Source organism: Syngnathus acus, chromosome 4, assembly GCF_901709675.1.
Source record: "Syngnathus acus chromosome 4, fSynAcu1.2, whole genome shotgun sequence".
NCBI classification, from domain to species: Eukaryota; Metazoa; Chordata; class Actinopteri; order Syngnathiformes; family Syngnathidae; genus Syngnathus; species Syngnathus acus.
The window spans coordinates 12,520,681-12,542,145 of NC_051090.1; the positions used below are offsets into that span (position 1 = coordinate 12,520,681).

The window sequence follows — 21,465 nt, forward strand, 5'->3', positions numbered from 1 at the left end:
ATTGTTCAGTTCATCTACGACAACTTGTAAATGGGTAAGAATATCAGGACTGTCGGGGTTTTCTCCCTCCAACAAAGCATTGTTCACAATGTTGAGCAAATCTGATATTTGGCTCGTAGACGCATTGGTTGATAGCGAATCATTGTTAACGCTTGACAAATCTAGCTCAGGTGTATCACTTCTTTGGTTTGTTTCACAAGATGGCTGCAAATCTATTTCGTCAATGTTTGTTAAGAAATCCGACTCTGCTGACGTAAGGTTAGAATGATCCATTATATTTCTTTTTTTAAGAAAATCACAACAGAAACAACACAGTGTAGTAAAAAAAATCAGACCTATCTTGATTCGGCCAAATCTGTCAGAATACGTATTACCTTAAAACATTCTTGTAACCGACTTTTGTAGATACAATTACCACTGCACTTTACAGGACGCCTTCTATTCTTGTGGGGATGACTCTCGCGTGCCGGCTCAGGCCCCCTGGTGGTTGAGTGGCCAATGCTGTAGAACAGGGGTGCGCAATACGTCGATCGCGATCGACCGGTCGATCACCAAGCCACTATTGGTCGATCGCGTGATATTAAAATGGTTTTTTTGGGGGTTTTTTTCGCACTTGACGCGTGTACAAACAACGGCGCTAACAACACAACACAAACACGCCAGCTCGCGAGTTCCCTCCAATTGTCAGAACCCTGTTTTTTCTCTTAAACTTAAGAAAGGGTATAAAAATGAGTGGGGCAGCTGGCCATAGTAAGAAGTATCACTTTCATAGGGAATGGGAGTAGGACTTTTTTTTCACGATGATATATATATATATATAAAAATTTTTTTTTTTTTAGTGGGTAGATCTTTGTGACTTGGTCATTTCAAAAGTAGCTCGCGAGCTGAAAAAGTTTGGGCACCCCTGCTGTAGAAGGTTGCCCTCCTCCTCCTTCCTCTTTGGACCCCTCGCCCCATGTCATGACGCTTAACTGGAAGTAGATATTAAAAAGCAGTTAAACCGTTATAATACCAAAAATAGCTAGTCGAATGATAACATAGAAAGAGAAAAAAAAGAAGGAATACCTCTAACTTTGTTTGTCGACTCGTGAGGAAGGTTCACGCCTTCGTATGCAGATAAAGCGTCCGCCAATTCTGTGTCTGTGGATGCTTCCTGTTCCGCCTCTATGCTCGTGACAACTTCCTGTCGGTCGGCGTGGGGCGTGAGTTGATTGGTCTCAATGGTAGCAGGTGACTCTGATGCGGTTGGTCTCGCTGGCTCTGATGCGATTGGCTCTGCCGCCTTCGATGCTTCAAAATGGCGTCCAGAGACGTCCACTAGAGTCTGGGTTTCAAAACCAGCTTGTGTCGGCGGCTCGTTTTTTCTAGTGGCCGCGGCCACGAGATCTGTTACATACATAAAATAAATCACCAACTAATAGCATTTATATTAACTATCGTAGATGAACGGCTGACTCACCGTAGTCTGATTGTGTTAGATAAACTCCACTAAAGTCGTCGTCAAAGGGTGTATGTACATCAGCAAATACGATTATATCTGCATGACATTACATAAACATTACATCATGTTTTACAAATAACCCCAGTGTATTTGTTAGGGTTTGCAGAATATCTTCATCGTATGATTATGTTGGAATGTAACCTGTAATAATTTACCTAGCTTGTCCTGTCTTACCAAAAGTAGTAGACCAAAGTGCTAAGATATTTTCACCTGATTGACTAGCTGCAGAGGAAGCAATCAAAGTTGCTTTGTTTCCACAAAGTCGTAAAAGGCCCCCTGCTATGCTTTGATCAGCAGGGGAGCGTCTTCACCCCATCCTGGGTCCTCACACCCCCACTCTCAACCCCACTGTGTTTCTTCTCAATAAATATGCACCCGATGAGGCCTGACTTCAGACTTCATTCGACCATCGCTGTAAGCACAGCGACGAGTGAACTCTCCGCCTGCAGGTGTTTGAAACGACTAACTTGTCTCCAGTGTGGTTCTTGCAAAATAAGTTAGAGTGAACACTACCCTAACATTTTGGTGCCGAAACCCGGGACCCTCATACCCGCCATCTGGCGGACGGAGGACGACGCGCTGTACACCGTCGACGGGCCAGCGTCCATTAGGAGGACCTGGTAAAGAAAGACCTGGGAAGGAAATCCTTCGCTGGGCCAGCGTCTTAGGTCTGCCTTCGTCTGACAGAGGTGGATTGACGGGACCCGGCAGTGCAACGAACCAGGGGACAAGTAAGTTAACGCCCTAAAGTTGTGTGATTGTGTTGTTGTGAAACGCGTAAAAGGTAGAGGTGCACGGAATATAGCTTGGGTTCGAGTCCCAGGGGAAGTAACAGACTAAGAAAAGCAGAGCTTCTTTTTCGTTCATCGAAGAAGTGCGTAGATTCTTCTTTGTCTGTTCTTCCAAGCTGAGGGATCTGGCTTGGGTTAGAGTCCCAGTGGAAGGAACGTGCTAAGAAACACGGAGCTTCTTTTTTGTTAATCAAAGAAGGGTGTAGATATTTCTTTGTACGTTTCTCCGGCCAAAGAACAGCTTGGGTTCAAGTCCCAGTGGAAGGAACGGGCTAAGAAAGAACAGAGTTTCTTTTTCCTAATTGAAGAAGGGCGTAGATTCTTTTTTCTGTCCGTTCCTCCAAGCTGTGTTGGAGGGTTTTACACCCATCCTGGATAGGCCTAAAAATAAAAAGCGCTGGTGTTTGTGTGGTTGAGAGTGCGACTGGTAGGATAAATTGACCGCAAAGAGAATTTGGTGGAAGGTCAATTTAAACCTGCATTGAGGATCCTCAAAGAAAATAAAAAAAAAAAAAAAAAATTGTATAAACCTAAAATACCTAATTAAGATGGGAAACAAAACCGGTAAATCCCTAGCTCTTGAAGGAGATGAGAAGTACATGGCATGTAAATTTCTTAATTGTATGCAATACATGCCAAAGTGGAAGAAAAAGTATGGAGTAGAAGGGACGTTGAAAGTTGAAGTGTGGAAGATGGCTTCTAGATGTTTTGGAGGAGAGTGTAGATAGAACGACAAAGGGACTGAAAAAGAAAAGAAAAGAGAGAGAGTTGAATTGTGCTAGAATGTGGTTGAAAGCTTCACAAGAGAAAAGAGAACAAATTCAGGAGACAAAACCTGGAAAGATAAAAAGTGATGAGACCGCCATTCAATTAAGATTTGAAAAAGAATTCTGGGTGCACAGTGGCACCCCATTCGATGATGCGGCTGAGAGTGCTTATCAGCAACGTCTTAAAAACGCGCTCATCACTGTTTCCCCCCCCCGACTTCGGCAACTGGGTGAGGAAACATTTGGTGGAAGTAGATATTGCAAGTGTGACAACAACTACGCAATGGGCCAAAAGTTCTGATGTATTTCATCTAGGCGATGATGATGATGATGTTGACCTAGATGAAGATACAACAGTCTTCTTTCATGGGTCCCAGCAGGCCAGAGGAAGAGGTAGAGGCCAACAAGGTCGCAGGCCGCAATATAATTCAAAACCCCCATCAGATTCTGACAACTGTTGGAACTGTGGGAGACGAGGACACTTGGCAAGAGCGTGTCGTTTTGCAAAACAATACCAATCAAAGGGTGGAGGAAGGGGCAGAGGAAAAGCCAAATTGTCAGCGTGACTAGATTCCTCCCCTGTGATCTCTTTTCTCATACAGAGGAAGAAATAACAGATGTCCATATGAAAGCAAGACATGTCATTGTCAGATTATTAGAACGTTTTTTTAGATTGTTAGAGCTCCTGTCCATGCAAGGAGTATGACAATGCTGTTGTATGCCCAATGACAAATGACCAGAGATCAAATTGTGTATGTACACTAAAGTTAAAATTTGCAAATCAAGTGGTAAATGAATGCAACTGGCTTCTAGAAGATAAATAAAACTTAGAATGTGCTGTCCTCGTGTGCGTGGGAGGGACCAGCTCATGATCGACCACAGGAAATGGCCAGCCTGTGACGAATCATTGGTGCTGGGATCTACCTTACGCGCGCGAGAGCTGTGCATGCGTGTTAAAATTATGAAAATTGGCTAAACTTTTAGTGCACAGAAATTTGCTAGACTGTGGTCTATCCAATTTGCACCGCAGAACAGAAACGCTTTTGAAAGATAAAAATGAGAGGAAAAGAGAGAAATCTGTTTGCGAGCAGAAACTGATCCACACTAGTGCATGTTAAGTAAGAAACGACAGAACATGCTTTCAGGAATTGGAAGAATCAAAATTGTGAAGGAAAACTTCTGATTGATTTGCCAGCAGTTTTTTTGCGTGTTGAGTTTTTTTTGGATTGGTGGATTGTTCTATCAAGAACCTTGAGATGGAAACGGTATGTGAATGTTGTGTGGTGAGCTTGGATGTATTGGGACCGATGAGATAGAAAGTCTCCTTCTTGGAGACTGCGTGTGAGATGCAAATGAGCATTGATGACTGATTGCCTGAATGAAGGGAAAATACAGGTTGAATGGTTGGCGTTGTTGGACACTTCTATCGAAAATTAGTAGAGCGACTTTGAAGAAAGAGTGATTTTGAGTACGTTAAATGCTAAGGAAGAAATAAATATATAAAGGGAACAATCAAAGTGGGTATGCAATTGTGAAATTGCCAAACCAGATCGTTGAAGCAGAGGAGCTTCCATACAACAGGTCGGCGCAGGCTGCTGAGCTAATTGCACTAACAAGAGCTTGTGAATTGGCGGAAGATAAGGAAGTCACTGTATACACAGACAGTCAGTATGCGTTTTCTACTCTGTTCTATTTTGCAAAACAATGGGAGCGCAGGGGGTTGACAACATCAACTGGTAAGCCAGTTACCCACGCCTCCTTGTTGAAAGACTTGTTGCAGGCCATTCATTTACCTGCTAAACTGGCTGTGTGTAAATGTGCTGCTCACACCACAGGCACAGACGAAGCCTCGAATGGAAACAGACTAGCGGACAGAATTGCTAAAGAAGCGGCAGCAGGGAAACATGGCCATGAATTTTTTTTAATGGATTCAGAGGACACGCAACTCATAGATAAGACTATACTGACAGATATGCAGGGCAATGCTCCAATGGTGGAAAAACGAATGTGGACGACAAAAGGAGCAATAGTGGACACAGATAATATCCTCCGCGTCGATGACAAACCTGTTTTGCCTAAGTCACTCTTTAAAGCAGCGGCAATTGCGACGCATGGGCCTTGCCATGTGTCGACAGGGGGGATGAGGTCCATCATACATCAACAATTCACTACCTTTGGTTTGGATGTTTACTTAAAAAATTTTTGTAAAGCATGTCCCGTTTGTGTGAAACATAATCCACAAGGAAACATGAGACCTAAGAGAGGCTCATTTCCAAAACCGTCTTACCCATTTCAAATCATGCACATGGATTTTATTGAGCTCACACAAAGTGGACCTCACAAATACTGCCTAGTGATGATTGATGCATTTTCCAAATGGGTGGAAATAGTTCCGTCTAAACGTGCGGATGCCTTAACAGTGGCAAAAGCCATTTGCAAAGCCATCATACCGACTCATGGCATCCCCCAAACCATTTACAGTGACAATGGTCCACAGATGAAGAACAGTCTTTGGCAGACTGCATGATTAGAACGCTCAGACTGACAGAGGTGTCAAATGCAAATTTACTGCCGCCTGATCTTTCATCCTCACAGGTCGACAACAGCGTCAAGCCGGGAGACTGGGTCTACATCAAAGTCATCAAAAGAAAGAGCTGGGCCAGCCCACGGTGGGAGGGACCATTCCAAGTCCTGCTGACTACCCCCACCGCAGTAAAGATAGCTGAACGGCCCAGCTGGATTCACCTCAGCCACTGCAAGTTGCAGAGAGTGCTGGACCCCTAATTCGGAGTGGTGGGGAAGGCTAACTTCAAAGGAGTCCTATCGTTTAGGGTGGGACGTCTCAATGTTGGTGAAGAAAACAACGATCCCCACTCCGCTAGGCGAGGGGATGTCCCGGTGTCTCTGCCATCCTAGCAGCAACGGGGCTCCATATGCCAGATGGATCCTCTGCTGCGTTGTGGTTGGAGCGTGCTATGGTCTATGGACTCAACTGAACAGACCAAGTGACAATGTTGACCGTGGAAAACGATGGTCACACGATGAGAACTTTGAGGACTGGTCATGGGACCCGAGAAACCCATACGAAACCAACACTTGGTACCGATACGTCAAATTCACTGTGAGATCGCACACACAGGAGGGCTGCTATGTGTGTTCCAAACTCCCGCCGTCCTCCACACAAGTTCACTTGGAGGCCAGAGCAATGAATGTCGCTGAAGCGAAATGCATGGCATCCATGGGAGGAGTTGGATATCAACACCGTGCTGTCACAGTCAGTGACGCCGACCCGTCCCGCCCCGGACTTGCGGAAGGTACCTGTGATCAGCTTTTCTGGACAAATCTCAATGTGACTGTTAAAGGACGAACACTGCCGCAGGTGGCCTTCACAGACCGGCCACCTGGAGTGAACTATACGTGTTACATCCAAGGAAGTGAGACCCACAAATGCATTGACAGAGACTGCTCTCCAGGAGGGAACTGGATGGGAGCTTTGGACATCGCCACTGAGTGTCAGGATAAGAGAGCCATTTCAGGTGGTGAGGGCTCTCCGACCAACATGGCTGCACCATCAAACGGAACATACTTCATACAGAATGGCTGGTGGCTTTGTGGTCACAAGGTTTATCCGATGCTGCCCGCCAACTGGACAGGAGTGTGTGCACCAGTGTGGGTGACAGACCACACCTACAGGACACAACATCGTCAGCTGACGACAGCACACAACTCTTCTGGACGTCGCCGCAGGGCGATTACAACCTTTGACCCCCATGACCCTGTCTGGGGTGCAAATGTTCCGGACGACCATAAAATATGGCCTGTCGGAAACAAAGTTGTTCATGCGCTTTTTCCTTGGATCGGAGTTGGAAAACAATCTCTCTTCATCGAGACACTGAACTATCGTTTTCAATCCTTTGTGAACCTCTCACTGCAAGTCGATGATGGACAAAATAGGGAGATCCAGGCTATTAGACTAATGGTCTTGCAAAACAGGATGGTTCTGGACTTGTTGACGGCAGCACAAGGTGGTGTGTGCCACATCATTGGGACTTCCTGTTGCACATACATTCCAGGAGATAACGACACGCACATCAAGGAAGCCATGAACTCACTGAGGAATTTACAGCAGGCCATGTCGGAGGATAACATCCCACATCAATGGGATTTCTTTTCATGGCTATTCTCTGGCGCGTGGTGGCAGTTGCTGTTGAAACTTGTGACGCCTGTGCTTGCTGTGCTGGTATTGTTGTGCTTGTTTACGACCTGTGTTATCCCGTGTTTGAAGTCTGCTGTGACAAGGTTTGTGTCTTCTACCGTGGCACAAGTGCATATACAACTTCTCAGAGATGACGGATGTGATGACTATGATGTGCTGCGAGACGTGGATTGCGTAGATGCTGTTTAGCTCAGCATTCTTTTACAGAAACTTGATGATTTGACCATCGAAAATGCCTTGCAAGTGATGGTTACAATGACGTACTGTTTCTGTGTTTTTCTTTTTCTTTTTTTATTGGTAACATTCTGGTCGCCTAAGGCAGAGGGGCCGTGTAACTCTTTTCCTGCATTTTAATCTGGCCGCAGGTTTTTCAGTTGCACACAAAATTTGGACTGGAGCATTGAGGGAAATGCCTCGTCTTCACTGGAAATTATTGCTGTCATTGTATTTTCTTTCTTATGTTTGATTGATCGGGTTTGACATACTCATATGATAAAACAGGGGGGATATGTTAGGGTTTGCAGAATATCTTCATCGTATGATTATGTTGGAATGTAACCTGTAATAATTTACCTAGCTTGTCCTGTCTTACCAAAAGTAGTAGACCAAAGTGCTAAGATATTTTCACCTGATTGACTAGCTGCAGAGGAAGCAATCAAAGTTGCTTTGTTTCCACAAAGTCGTAAAAGGCCCCCTGCTATGCTTTGATCAGCAGGGGAGCGTCTTCACCCCATCCTGGGTCCTCACACCCCCACTCTCAACCCCACTGTGTTTCTTCTCAATAAATATGCACCCGATGAGGCCTGACTTCAGACTTCATTCGACCATCGCTGTAAGCACAGCGACGAGTGAACTCTCCGCCTGCAGGTGTTTGAAACGACTAACTTGTCTCCAGTGTGGTTCTTGCAAAATAAGTTAGAGTGAACACTACCCTAACAGTATTATTATTATTATATTATTATACCGATAAAATAGTAACATGACCTTTACATTACCTTTAACCATCTCGAAACAACTTTTGACGCACTCCAACTCCTCTGATCAGAGCTCATGCGCTGGCTTGTCTTCTCAAAATGATCGATGGTCATCCGTCCCAAACTAACCTCAAACTCGGCGGAGAGAAGACCACGCCTATAGGGTCATGTGTCGCGAGAACACTCCAAACTATTGTATGTTAAATTTCCTTCAGATGTCTTTTTTCAACAAAGTTACACGCAGACAACTCGGACCCAAACGACGCTTTAATGACTCTACCTCAGCTCAAACTATTGTATGTTAAATTAGGTGCAGCAACACCTTGACTAGCTCCTTCAGATGCCTTTTTTTCAACAAAACTCCCCCCTTGACCCCTAGGCGCACTGGTTGATAGCAAATCTAGCTCAGATGTATCACTTCTTTGGTTTGTTTCACAAAGACAACTCGGACCCAGTAATTGTTGACTCAACTAGCAGAGGCTCCACAAGCTATTGTATGTCAAATTAGGTGCAGCAACACCTTGACTAGCTCCTTCAGATGCCTTTTTTTCAACAAAACTCCCCCCTTGACCCCTAGGCGCACAGGTTGATAGCAAATCTAGCTCAGATGTATCACTTCTTTGGTTTGTTTCACAATAAATGGATGCAAATCTATTTTATCAATGTTTGTTAGAAAATCTGACTCTGCATCCGGCTGATATAATACAGGCCCCATACATGCCCAGACATAACCCCATCCAAAATGGCACCACCAAACCAAAATGGCGACCGCGCCCCCCTCTTGACTGGCGCTATCTTGGCGCCCGCCAGACTGGCGCCTAGCTCATTTGCATATACATTTGCATACAATAGACATCAAGGGTGTATTATGGTTTACAGCTTAAGAAAACTCAAAAATCCAATCTCAAAATATTAGAATATTTCCTCAGACCAAGTAAAAAAAAAAGATTTATAACAGCAAAACAAAATCAAACATTTGAAAATGTCCATTAATGCAGTGGTCCCCAACCTTTTTTGCGCCACGGACCGGTCACGTGTCAGAAATATTTTCGCGGACCGGCCTTTATATATATCTCTCTCTCGATTAATCGATATAATGCTCTACGATTTATTGGCATCGATGCTAAACGTAAACATCGATTTATATCGCCGTGTTTGACCTCGGACATTAGACGCGACTTTATTTTGAAATCCAGTTCATTGTTGCTTGCTTCCTCTTTCCGGGAGCAGTGCGCGGCATGTTGTGTTTTGAGCAGAGCAGGCACGTGAAAGGGGAGGCGACAACTAGTACGCGGCTCCTGGCCTGGTGGTATGGCTAGTGTCCAAAAAGACGAGGACATTTGCTCCCCTTTAGGCTTAAAGTCATTCGTTTGGAAGCACTTTGGATTCCAAAGAAAAGATGGCTCAACGGACAAGACACGTGCAGTTTGTAAATTCTGCCATGCGGTGATCAAATATTCAGGGAACACCACAAATCTCGCCGCACATTTAAAGAAAAAACACGACATCTCTCCCTCAAGCAGCGGCCGCGAAAACAACACAGACACGACGCCCTCCGTGAGCACATTTTTCCCCCAAATGCTAAGTAAAAACTCTAAACGAGCTAAATCCATCACTGCTGCAATTTCATATTATATTTGTAAAGACTTGAGACCGTTTAGTAGCGTGGAGGGTGAGGGATTTTCCGAGTTGATGAATACGCTAGAGCCCAGATATACAGTACCATCGAGACAGTACTTTAGTGAAACATGTGTACCACGTCTATATGCCCGTGCTAACGCGGAGGTATTACACGAACTAAAGGAAGCAGAACGGGTTGCTATCACTACAGATGGATGGACTTCTCGCTCAACTGAAGCCTACATTACGGTCACTTGCCACTACATTGATACAGCATGGACGCTAAAAAACTACGTGCTTCAGACTCGCGTTTTTAGTGACTCTCACACAGGACCGAACCTAGCCTCTGTCCTAAACGAAGCATGTGAAGAATGGCACATTGCAGATAAAAACCCAGCTCTTGTAACTGACAATGCCAGGAACATGACCGTAGCAGGAATAGAGGCGCATCTGTCACCGCGCATAAAATGTTTTGGACATACTATCAACTTGGCAACTCAAAAAGGACTCAAATGCAATGATGCTGCCCGTCTTTTAGGTAGAGTACGTCGTGTTGTGAGTTTTTTTCACCGCAGCACGCTGGCCAATGCTGTGTTAAAAGAGAAACAAAAACTACTTGATCTCCCACCACACAAACTCATCCAAGATGTCATCACACGTTGGAACAGCTCGTTTGATATGCTGGAGCGTTTTTTGGAGCAACAGGCTGCTGTGTGTGCTACACAGCTTGACCAAAAAATCAGAAAGTCCATGAAGAATGATTTACAAACACAAAATGAAGATGACATATCCACAGCTGAAGAAATGATACAGTTACTGAGGCCTGTGAAAACTGCAACTACAATAATGTGTGAGGAGGCACAACCAACTATCTCAGTCATTGCTCCACTTAAAAGTAAATTGATTGAACATTTCAGTGTCTGTGAGGATGACATGCCACTGATCAAAGAAATGAAACAAACAATGGCCAAAGAGCTCGAGCATCGTTACACAGATGTCCAAGAAGTATTAAACACTGCAGCTGCCCTTGATGCAAGATTCAAGACCCTGCCCTTTCTGTGCGAAGAGGAGAGGGATGCCACATTCAAGAATATCATAAATGAGGCTACACAGCTGTGGGACCAAAAAGTAAGTAAGATTAAATACTAGCACATGATAAATGTATTACCAGATAATTATTAACAATGCACATCTTTTTTCGGTTCACAGGAAGACACACAGGCTCATGATGGCACTGCAATGGAGGAAACTCACACAACACACCCATCTGAAGAGGCATGTGATGATGAGCTCCATGCTTCAGGTGTGTGTTTTCTGCATAATTAAATAACACCTAATTATTATAAATAATTATGTGTTAGTGAAAACATCCAAGCAGCTGGCAGAGATGGAAGTAAATAGATACAAAGAGACTGAATTATTAACACTCAAAGGTAATCTGTTAGAATGGTGGGGAAGTCATGAAATAGAGTTTCCCCTCCTTGCAAATCTAGCCAAAACCTATCTCTGTATTCCTGCGACAAGCGTGCCCTCCGAGCGTGTATTTAGCACTGCAGGTGACATTGTCCGCTCAGAACGTAGTGTTTTGACACCTGAGCATGTCGATCACTTGATTTTCTTGAAGAAGAACCTAACAAAGAACGCACTATCACAAATTTCAATGCACTAAACAAACATGTGACAAACTACTTTTGATTTTGCACTACATGTTGTATTAAAGTTAAAGTTAAAGTCCCAATGATCGTCACACACACATCTGGGTGTGGTGAAATTTGTCCTCTGCATTTGACCCATCCCCGTGTGATTTTGATCCATCCCCTGGGGGAGAGGGGAGCAGTGAGCAGCAGCGGCGCCGCGCTCGGGAATCATTTGGTGATCTAACCCCACAATTCCAACCCTTACTGCTGAGTGCCAAGCAGGGAGGCAATGGGTCCCATTTTTATAGTCTTTGGTATGACCCGGCCGGGGTTTGAACCCACAACCTTCCAGTCTCAGGGCGGACACTCTACCACTAGGCCACTGAGCTGGTTATTATTGGCCATATTGAACAGTTCAAAGAGTAGACACCGTGTAATGTTAAAATTCTATATAAAGAGTTATAAATTAAGTTATTTTTGTTTTATAGAAGAGTTAAATAACAACATACATATTTTATTTATGTATAGTTCTCTGGTATTGCAAGAGAATGTTTTTTTTTTGCATTTGGGTTAGAACATATGGTCAAGGTGTAATGTTTACTACCGTAATTTTCGGACTATAAGTCGCGGTTTTTTTTCATAGTTTGGGTGGGGGGGCGACTTATACTCAGGAGCGACTTATATACATATATATGGGTTTTTTTCACTTTTTTGGGCATTTTATAGCTGGTGCGACTTATACTCCGGTGCGACTTATAGTCCGAAAATTACGGTACTTTCATTATAAAGAACTTGTTTTTGTTTTGTTCAGTAATGCACTTTAAAGTCAATGGTATTACAAAAAAAGAAAGAATATTCATTTTCTTTACTTATATGAGAAAAAATATAGGAATTTGATAAAGTTCAGTGTTAAAATAAGCACTTTGTATACTACTAAATGTAATTTCCTAAATAAAGAGTTAGCAGTACCTTGTTGATTTTGCGTATGAATTGTTATAAATCAGGATATTGTTCTATATTTTTTATTTAAAAAAAAAATATATATATATCGATCGTGGAGCACTAAATCGTGATATATCGTGAATGAATCTTAATCACAGCAGGCTTTAAGATATCGGCAAATATCGTATCGTGATTCTTTGTATCGATATGATATCGTATCGTGACAAAACCCGCGATTTACACCCCTATTTTTAAGTCTTCAACATGCTAGACGGAGGAGAAGAAACAGCTCGGCAGAAATGAAGGGAATGGGAGACAACATCGTGAAATGGAGCCAAAGCCTGGTAACAAGTGTGGAGAGTTTTAAAATAGCTTAGAATAAATTGTAGACCTTTACAAGATAGGATCAAATAGGTGGGAGAGTATTAAATGTAAAAAATTGGAACAATAACATACAGACTGAAAACGAATTGGCAACAGGTGGATAACTTATGAACGTTAAGTTAAAGTTTGAATAACACATTATTCACGTGATTCATTTGCAGGATAAACAATGGAAGGGATTGATAAATTGAACAAATTTAAGACGACTGCATGTCGAAAACAAATAGATTCAACAGATTTTTCTTTCCCTATAAAATGGTGGCGTTTGGGTTTGAAGTACATAGTCGCTTCAAAGGAGGAAAAGCATGATTTAAGATACGTGATTGATCAATGATTAAATGTTAGTAAAACAACAGATTGAATAGATTACGATGACTATGCTTTGAAAAGGCTATCCCTTATACAAGGGGTGTCAATTTTTTTTTCGCGGGCCGCATTGTAGTCATAGCTTCTTTCGGAGAAAGACTGTCACCCCAAATAAATGTGTGAGCACCTCATATTATATCCAGTAAAAGCTATAAAACAAACTGACAATTAACTCGTTTTCAAATCAGACAAGTAAAAACTGGTCTAATATTTAAAAATAAAATATTATTAAAAGTGAAGACAATTTGCAATTCGAGTAATGACACATGAATGTGAAGCACAATTTGTCTTCGCGGGCCACATAAAATAATGTGGCAGGCTGCATCTGGCCCCGGGCCTTGAGTTTGACACCTGTGCCTTATACAAAGGTAAAGTAGGATTAGAATTTGATAAAACTGATATGGACATCCACATATTCCATTACAATTTAAACTGCTTGCAATACTATTACAAATTAGTTAACACTTGTGAGTGAGTGAGATTGATTGATTGATTTGACTTATTGATTGATTTGACTTATTGATTGATTGATTGATTGATTGATTGATTGATTGATTGACTGAGTGACTGAGTGACTGAGTGACCGAGTGACCGAGTGACAGAATGACCGAGACCAAATGACCGAGTGACCGAATGGACGATCGTTCGATGTCTGTCTGTCTATATGTATGTATATATGTATGTATGTATTTCGTTATTTGTTTATGTATTTTTCTCTCACATTTTCTTTCTCATCTTCCACTTCTTTCGGCTGCTCTTGTTAGGGGCCGCGACAACAGAGCAATCGTTTCCATATCTTTCTGTCCTGTCACACCAACCATCTGCATGTCCTGCAACATCTTCATCTCTGCCACACTCTCCATTATTTTGGCCAGTACAGATTTCCAAGCCTCGCTTCTAACATTCTTTCCCATAACTTCATGCTTTGCTTAATCAACATAACAACACCTCTGTAGCTACTACAGTTCTGCACATTGCCGTGGTCTGAAATAAAAAATAGGAGTCAGCACCTTTCCAGGAATCTTCTCGCTTTTTAAGAATCTTCCCTGCCATCTCTCCTTGATAGTTCCATGCTGTCACTGGAATGTCGTCTAGGCCAATTGCCTTTCCATTCTCCATCTTTTACAAATGTCTGGGTATGAATTTTATCTATATTTATTTTTCTCACTCATTGGCGGCCCCACAGAGGGACGTAGTGTGCCCACAGAGGGATCCCTGGTGGTATCAACGGTTTTGGTGACCTCAGTTAAACTGAGGTCAATAGAGGGAGTGAAGGAATGGGGTCGAAATACAAAAAGTCCTGCCTAGCTACTAAAACAGATATGCTCAAACCTGATTGAATAAAGTACATAAGCAGACAAGTATATTCACATATTAAAGCAATAAAAGAAATATTTTAAGCATATAATTATACCTACACACCAAATCAATAAAGAAGACATAACTAGACATTTTTGATAGGTGGTAATGACAAAGGTTTTTATAACTTTATGATCTGATATATATTTCTGAGCACTTTGAAATAACAAATGTTTTTTGATATATTGCCTGAATAGCTTAATGACCCTTAAGGAACTGTTTAATGCATGCCTGATGATTCTCTAAATCACGGACACTGCCAAAGTCGTCTAAAAATGTTCAGTACTTGATTGTATCTTATGTTTTGACTAATGCTAGACGCCAGTTTTAGATTACGACTGAACGTTCTGGACAGAGGGAAATATTTTGCCTAACAAAGAAAAGATATGGTTGGAAGCATGATTAAACTAAGAATATGATGACGTAAGCAAGTACATGGAGTATCAAAAGAACAAACAAACAAAAACATGGTAAGTGGTGAGTACAAACTTTGCATAGTCAGGGAACATTAATAAACTGATGATGTCACAGCCAAAAGCTCACATAATTCCGTACAAAATGACAAAATTGAAAGAATGACGAATGGATGAGGTGTGACAGTGTATGTGCAAGAATGGAGCAGAATGTTTACCAGAATGTTTACAGGAAGGTCACTTGGAGATAAAACCAGCAGGTGCCAGAGGGAGACAGCCAAGAATCCGGCCAAAGATGATCGCCAAGGCTGAAAGACGGGATGGAAGACAACAGCTCCCACACACACCGAATCGCCTATAATCAGCACCCACCCCCGCGGAACCAGCTCTCACCGAACCAGCACCCACTCCCATGGAATCAAAATCTCCTGCGAACTTGCCCCACCCCCTGACTCATCACCCATCAAACTCGGCCCACACCGGCACGTGCAACTGAATATAAGCTGACCAAAGAACCTTGAACGTTGCCTTTTCTGAATGGAGACTTTCTGCTCTTGAGCATGGTCGCACGAAAGGCCCAGCGCTGTATTGTACTTTCCTGAAAACAGAGCTTTCTTAACAAGAATTGTGATTGAACTCAACCAACCTGTGTAAGTCTAATTTCTGCTTCAGTGTTTTAGCATTTTCCTAAATCTGAAGAAATCAAACGAGCACGCAGTGAGTAAATTGGATAACAGGTGCTTGGCAATGGCTTTTGCCGTGAGGCGCAGATAGCGCGCTCCCTAAATTGTGGACAAAATCCAACAGTGATGTTAGGGTTTGCAGAATATCTTCATCGTATGATTATGTTGGAATGTAACCTGTAATAATTAATTTACCTAGCTTGTCCTGTCTTAACAAAAGTAGTAGACCAAAGTGCTAAGATCTTTTCACCTGATTGACTAGCTGCAGAGGAAGCAATCAAAGTTGCTTTGTTTACACAAAGTCGTAAAAGGCCCCCTGCTATGCTTTGATCAGCAGGGAAGCGGCTTCACCCCATCCTGTGTTCCCACACCCCCACTTTCAACCCCACTCTGTTTCTTCTCAATAAATATGCACCTGATGAGGCCTGAGTCAGACTTCATTCGACCATCGCTGTAAGCACAGCGACGAGTGAACTCTCCACCTGCAGGTGTCTGAAATGACTAACTTGTCTCCAGTGTGGTTCTTGCAAAATAAGTTAGAGTGAGCACTACTCTAACATTTTGGTGCCGAAACCCGGGACCCTCATACCCGCCATCTGGCTGACGGAGGACGACGCGCTGTACACCGTCGACGGGCCAGCGTCCATTAGGAGGACCTGGTAAAGAAAGACCTGGGAAGGAAATTCTTCGCTGGGCCAGCGTCTTAGGTCTGCCTTTGTCTGACAGAGGTGGATTGACGGGATCCGGCAGTGCAACGAACCAGGGGACAAGTAAGTTAACGCCCTAAAGTGGTGTGATTGTGTTGTTGTGAAACGCGTAAAAGGTAGAGGTGCACGGGAGATAGCTTGGGTTCAAGTCCCAGGGGAAGAAACAGACTAAGAAAAGCAGAGCTTCTTTTTCGTTCATCGAAGAAGTGCGTAGATTCTTCTTTGTCTGTTTTTCCAAGCTGAGGGATCTGGCTTGGGTTAGAGTCCCAGTGGAAGGAACGTGCTAAGAAACACGGAGCTTCTTTTTTGTTAATCAAAGAAGGGTGTAGATTTTTCTTTGTACGTTTTTCCGGCCAAAGAACAGCTTGGGTTCAAGTCCCAGTGGAAGGAACGGGCTAAGAAAAAACAGAGTTTCTTTTTCCTAATTGAAGAATGGCGTAGATTCTTTTTTTTGTCCGTTCTTCCAAGCTGTGTTGGAGGGTTTTACACCCATCCTGGATAGGCCTAAAAATAAAAAGCGCTGGAGTTTGTGTGGTTGAGAGTGCGACTGGTAGGATAAATTGACTGCAAAGAGAAATTGGTGGAAGGTCAATTTAAACCTGCATTGAGGATCCTCAAATAAAAAAAAAATTAAATAAAAATAAAAAATTGTATAAACCTTGTTAGGGTTTGCAGAATATCTTCATCGTATGATTATGTTGGAATGTAACCTGTAATAATTTACCTAGCTTGTCCTGTCTTACCAAAAGTAGTAGACCAAAGTGCTAAGATATTTTCACCTGATTGACTAGCTGCAGAGGAAGCAATCAAAGTTGCTTTGTTTCCACAAAGTCGTAAGAGGCCCCCTGCTATGCTTTGATCAGCAGGGGACCGGCTTCACCCCATCCTGTGTTCCAACACCCCCACTTTCAACCCCACTGTGTTTCTTCTCAATAAATATGCACCTGATGAGGCCTGACTTCAGACTTCATTCGACCATCGCTGTAAGCACAGCGACGAGTGAACTCTCCGCCTGCAGGTGTCTGAAACGACTAACTTGTCTCCAGTGTGGTTCTTGCAAAATAAGTTAGAGTGAGCACTACCCTAACATTTTGGTGCCGAAACCCGGAACCCTCATACCCGCCATCTGGCTGACGGAGGACGACGCGCTGTACACCGTCGACGGGCCAGCGTCTATTAGGAGGACCTGGTAAAGAAAGACCTGGGAAGGAAATCCTTCGCTGGGCCAGCGTCTTAGGTCTGCCTTCGTCTGACAGAGGTGGATTGACGGGACCCGGCAGTGCAACGAACCAGGGGACAAGTAAGTTAACGCCCTAAAATTGTGTGATTGTGTTGTTGTGAAAAAAGTGCACAGGGAAAACTTAAAAAATAGGCAAGACAGAAGATATTAAGTCTTGTGGAAGGAGGGGGTGTTGTAGAGTCCCCCTCCGGATGAAGTGGCTCTTCTGGAGCAGTGGTTTTCAAACTGTTTTATATATTTTTGTAAAATCTCACATACCTCCGTGTACCCTCATTTGACAACCACTGTTCTAAGGGGTACAACTTCGCGTTGGCAGGGCTGGGTAACAGGACTGTTGTCTTAGTTCCCAGGGAAGGAAGGGGTGTTGTAGAGTCCCCTCTCCGGATGAAGCAGCTCTTTTTTATTTTAAGAAAGAGGACTTCGCGTAGGCAGGGATAAGAAATTTGTGTGGTTGAGAGTGCGACTGGTAGGATAAATTGACTGCAAAGAGAATTTGGTGGAAGGTCAATTTAAACCTGCATTGAGGATCCTCAAAGAAAATAAAAATAAAAAATAAAAAACAATTGTATAAACCTAAAATACCAAATTAAGATGGGAAACAAAACCGGTAAATCCCTAGCTCTTGAAGGAGATGAGAAGTACATGGCATGTAAATTTCTTAATTGTATGCAATACATGCCAAAGTGGAAGAAAAAGTATGGAGTAGAAGGGAAGTTGAAAGTTGAAGTGTGGAAGATGGTGGTTGATGTTTTGGAGGAGAGTGTAGATAGAACGACAAAGGGACTGAAAAAGAAAAGAAAAGAGAGAGAGTTGAATTGTGCTAGAATGTGGTTGAAAGCTTCACAAGAGAAAAGAGAACAAATTCAGGAGACAAAACCTGGAAAGATAAAAAGTGATGAGACCGCCATTCAATTAAGATTTGAAAAAGAATTCTGGGTGCACAGTGGCACCCCATTCGATGATGCGGCTGAGAGTGCTTATCAGCAACGTCTTAAAAACGCGCTCATCACTGTTTCCCCCCCCCGACTTCGGCAACTGGGTGAGGAAACATTTGGTGGAAGTAGATATTGCAAGTGTGACAACAACTACGCAATGGGCCAAAAGTTCTGATGTATTTCATCTAGGCGATGATGATGATGATGTTGACCTAGATGAAGATACAACAGTCTTCTTTCATGGGTCCCAGCAGGCCAGAGGAAGAGGTAGAGGCCAACAAGGTCGCAGGCCGCAATATAATTCAAAACCCCCATCAGATTCTGACAACTGTTGGAACTGTGGGAGACGAGGACACTTGGCAAGAGCGTGTCGTTTTGCAAAACAATACCAATCAAAGGGTGGAGGAAGGGGCAGAGGAAAAGCCAAATTGTCAGCGTGACTAGATTCCTCCCCTGTGATCTCTTTTCTCATACAGAGGAAGAAATAACAGATGTCCATATGAAAGCAAGACATGTCATTGTCAGATTATTAGAACGTTTTTTTAGATTGTTAGAGCTCCTGTCCATGCAAGGAGTATGACAATGCTGTTGTATGCCCAATGACAAATGACCAGAGATCAAATTGTGTATGTACACTAAAGTTAAAATTTGCAAATCAAGTGGTAAATGAATGCAACTGGCTTCTAGAAGATAAATAAAACTTAGAATGTGCTGTCCTCGTGTGCGTGGGAGGGACCAGCTCATGATCGACCACAGGAAATGGCCAGCCTGTGACGAATCATTGGTGCTGGGATCTACCTTACGCGCGCGAGAGCTGTGCATGCGTGTTAAAATTATGAAAATTGGCTAAACTTTTAGTGCACAGAAATTTGCTAGACTGTGGTCTATCCAATTTGCACCGCAGAACAGAAACGCTTTTGAAAGATAAAAATGAGAGGAAAAGAGAGAAATCTGTTTGCGAGCAGAAACTGATCCACACTAGTGCATGTTAAGTAAGAAACGACAGAACATGCTTTCAGGAATTGGAAGAATCAAAATTGTGAAGGAAAACTTCTGATTGATTTGCCAGCAGTTTTTTTGCGTGTTGAGTTTTTTTTGGATTGGTGGATTGTTCTATCAAGAACCTTGAGATGGAAACGGTATGTGAATGTTGTGTGGTGAGCTTGGATGTATTGGGACCGATGAGATAGAAAGTCTCCTTCTTGGAGACTGCGTGTGAGATGCAAATGAGCATTGATGACTGATTGCCTGAATGAAGGGAAAATACAGGTTGAATGGTTGGCGTTGTTGGACACTTCTATCGAAAATTAGTAGAGCGACTTTGAAGAAAGAGTGATTTTGAGTACGTTAAATGCTAAGGAAGAAATAAATATATAAAGGGAACAATCAAAGTGGGTATGCAATTGTGAAATTGCCAAACCAGATCGTTGAAGCAGAGGAGCTTCCATACAACAGGTCGGCGCAGGCTGCTGAGCTAATTGCACTAACAAGAGCTTGTGAATTGGCGGAAGATAAGGAAGTCACTGTATACACAGACAGTCAGTATGCGTTTTCTACTCTGTTCTATTTTGCAAAACAATGGGAGCGCAGGGGGTTGACAACATCAACTGGTAAGCCAGTTACCCACGCCTCCTTGTTGAAAGACTTGTTGCAGGCCATTCATTTACCTGCTAAACTGGCTGTGTGTAAATGTGCTGCTCACACCACAGGCACAGACGAAGCCTCGAATGGAAACAGACTAGCGGACAGAATTGCTAAAGAAGCGGCAGCAGGGAAACATGGCCATGAATTTTTTTAATGGATTCAGAGGACACGCAACTCATAGATAAGACTATACTGACAGATATGCAGGGCAATGCTCCAATGGTGGAAAAACGAATGTGGACGACAAAAGGAGCAATAGTGGACACAGATAATATCCTCCGCGTCGATGACAAACCTGTTTTGCCTAAGTCACTCTTTAAAGCAGCGGCAATTGCGACGCATGGGCCTTGCCATGTGTCGACAGGGGGGATGAGGTCCATCATACATCAACAATTCACTACCTTTGGTTTGGATGTTTACTTAAAAAATTTTTGTAAAGCATGTCCCGTTTGTGTGAAACATAATCCACAAGGAAACATGAGACCTAAGAGAGGCTCATTTCCAAAACCGTCTTACCCATTTCAAATCATGCACATGGATTTTATTGAGCTCACACAAAGTGGACCTCACAAATACTGCCTAGTGATGATTGATGCATTTTCCAAATGGGTGGAAATAGTTCCGTCTAAACGTGCGGATGCCTTAACAGTGGCAAAAGCCATTTGCAAAGCCATCATACCGACTCATGGCATCCCCCAAACCATTTACAGTGACAATGGTCCACAGATGAAGAACAGTCTTTGGCAGACTGCATGATTAGAACGCTCAGACTGACAGAGGTGTCAAATGCAAATTTACTGCCGCCTGATCTTTCATCCTCACAGGTCGACAACAGCGTCAAGCCGGGAGACTGGGTCTACATCAAAGTCATCAAAAGAAAGAGCTGGGCCAGCCCACGGTGGGAGGGACCATTCCAAGTCCTGCTGACTACCCCCACCGCAGTAAAGATAGCTGAACGGCCCAGCTGGATTCACCTCAGCCACTGCAAGTTGCAGAGAGTGCTGGACCCCTAATTCGGAGTGGTGGGGAAGGCTAACTTCAAAGGAGTCCTATCGTTTAGGGTGGGACGTCTCAATGTTGGTGAAGAAAACAACGATCCCCACTCCGCTAGGCGAGGGGATGTCCCGGTGTCTCTGCCATCCTAGCAGCAACGGGGCTCCATATGCCAGATGGATCCTCTGCTGCGTTGTGGTTGGAGCGTGCTATGGTCTATGGACTCAACTGAACAGACCAAGTGACAATGTTGACCGTGGAAAACGATGGTCACACGATGAGAACTTTGAGGA

At 43.3% G+C, this 21,465-nt stretch overlaps 1 protein-coding gene and 2 long non-coding RNA genes across 3 annotated transcripts; 2 read left to right on the plus strand and 1 right to left on the minus strand.

Annotated features, from left to right (window-relative positions):
• Nucleotides 1-920: 920 nt before the first annotated feature.
• LOC119121719 lies at nt 921-8,426 on the minus strand. The gene is made up of 5 exons (XR_005097734.1): nt 8,271-8,426; nt 1,460-1,537; nt 1,181-1,386; nt 1,066-1,149; nt 921-971 (listed from the first exon to the last, which is right to left on the minus strand). It is a non-coding gene; the product is annotated as an uncharacterized LOC119121719 (long non-coding RNA).
• Nucleotides 8,427-9,414: 988 nt separating this feature from the next.
• Nucleotides 9,415-11,458, plus strand: LOC119122158 (E3 SUMO-protein ligase ZBED1-like). Its single transcript, XM_037250367.1, has 3 exons — nt 9,415-10,997; nt 11,079-11,172; nt 11,394-11,458. Exons 1-3 carry the CDS (start codon nt 9,561-9,563, stop codon nt 11,456-11,458), a joined length of 1,596 nt encoding a protein of 531 aa, XP_037106262.1. The 5' UTR covers nt 9,415-9,560.
• Nucleotides 11,459-11,862: 404 nt separating this feature from the next.
• LOC119121729 lies at nt 11,863-14,448 on the plus strand. The gene is made up of 3 exons (XR_005097745.1): nt 11,863-11,896; nt 12,081-12,088; nt 13,980-14,448. It is a non-coding gene; the product is annotated as an uncharacterized LOC119121729 (long non-coding RNA).
• Nucleotides 14,449-21,465: the final 7,017 nt, after the last annotated feature.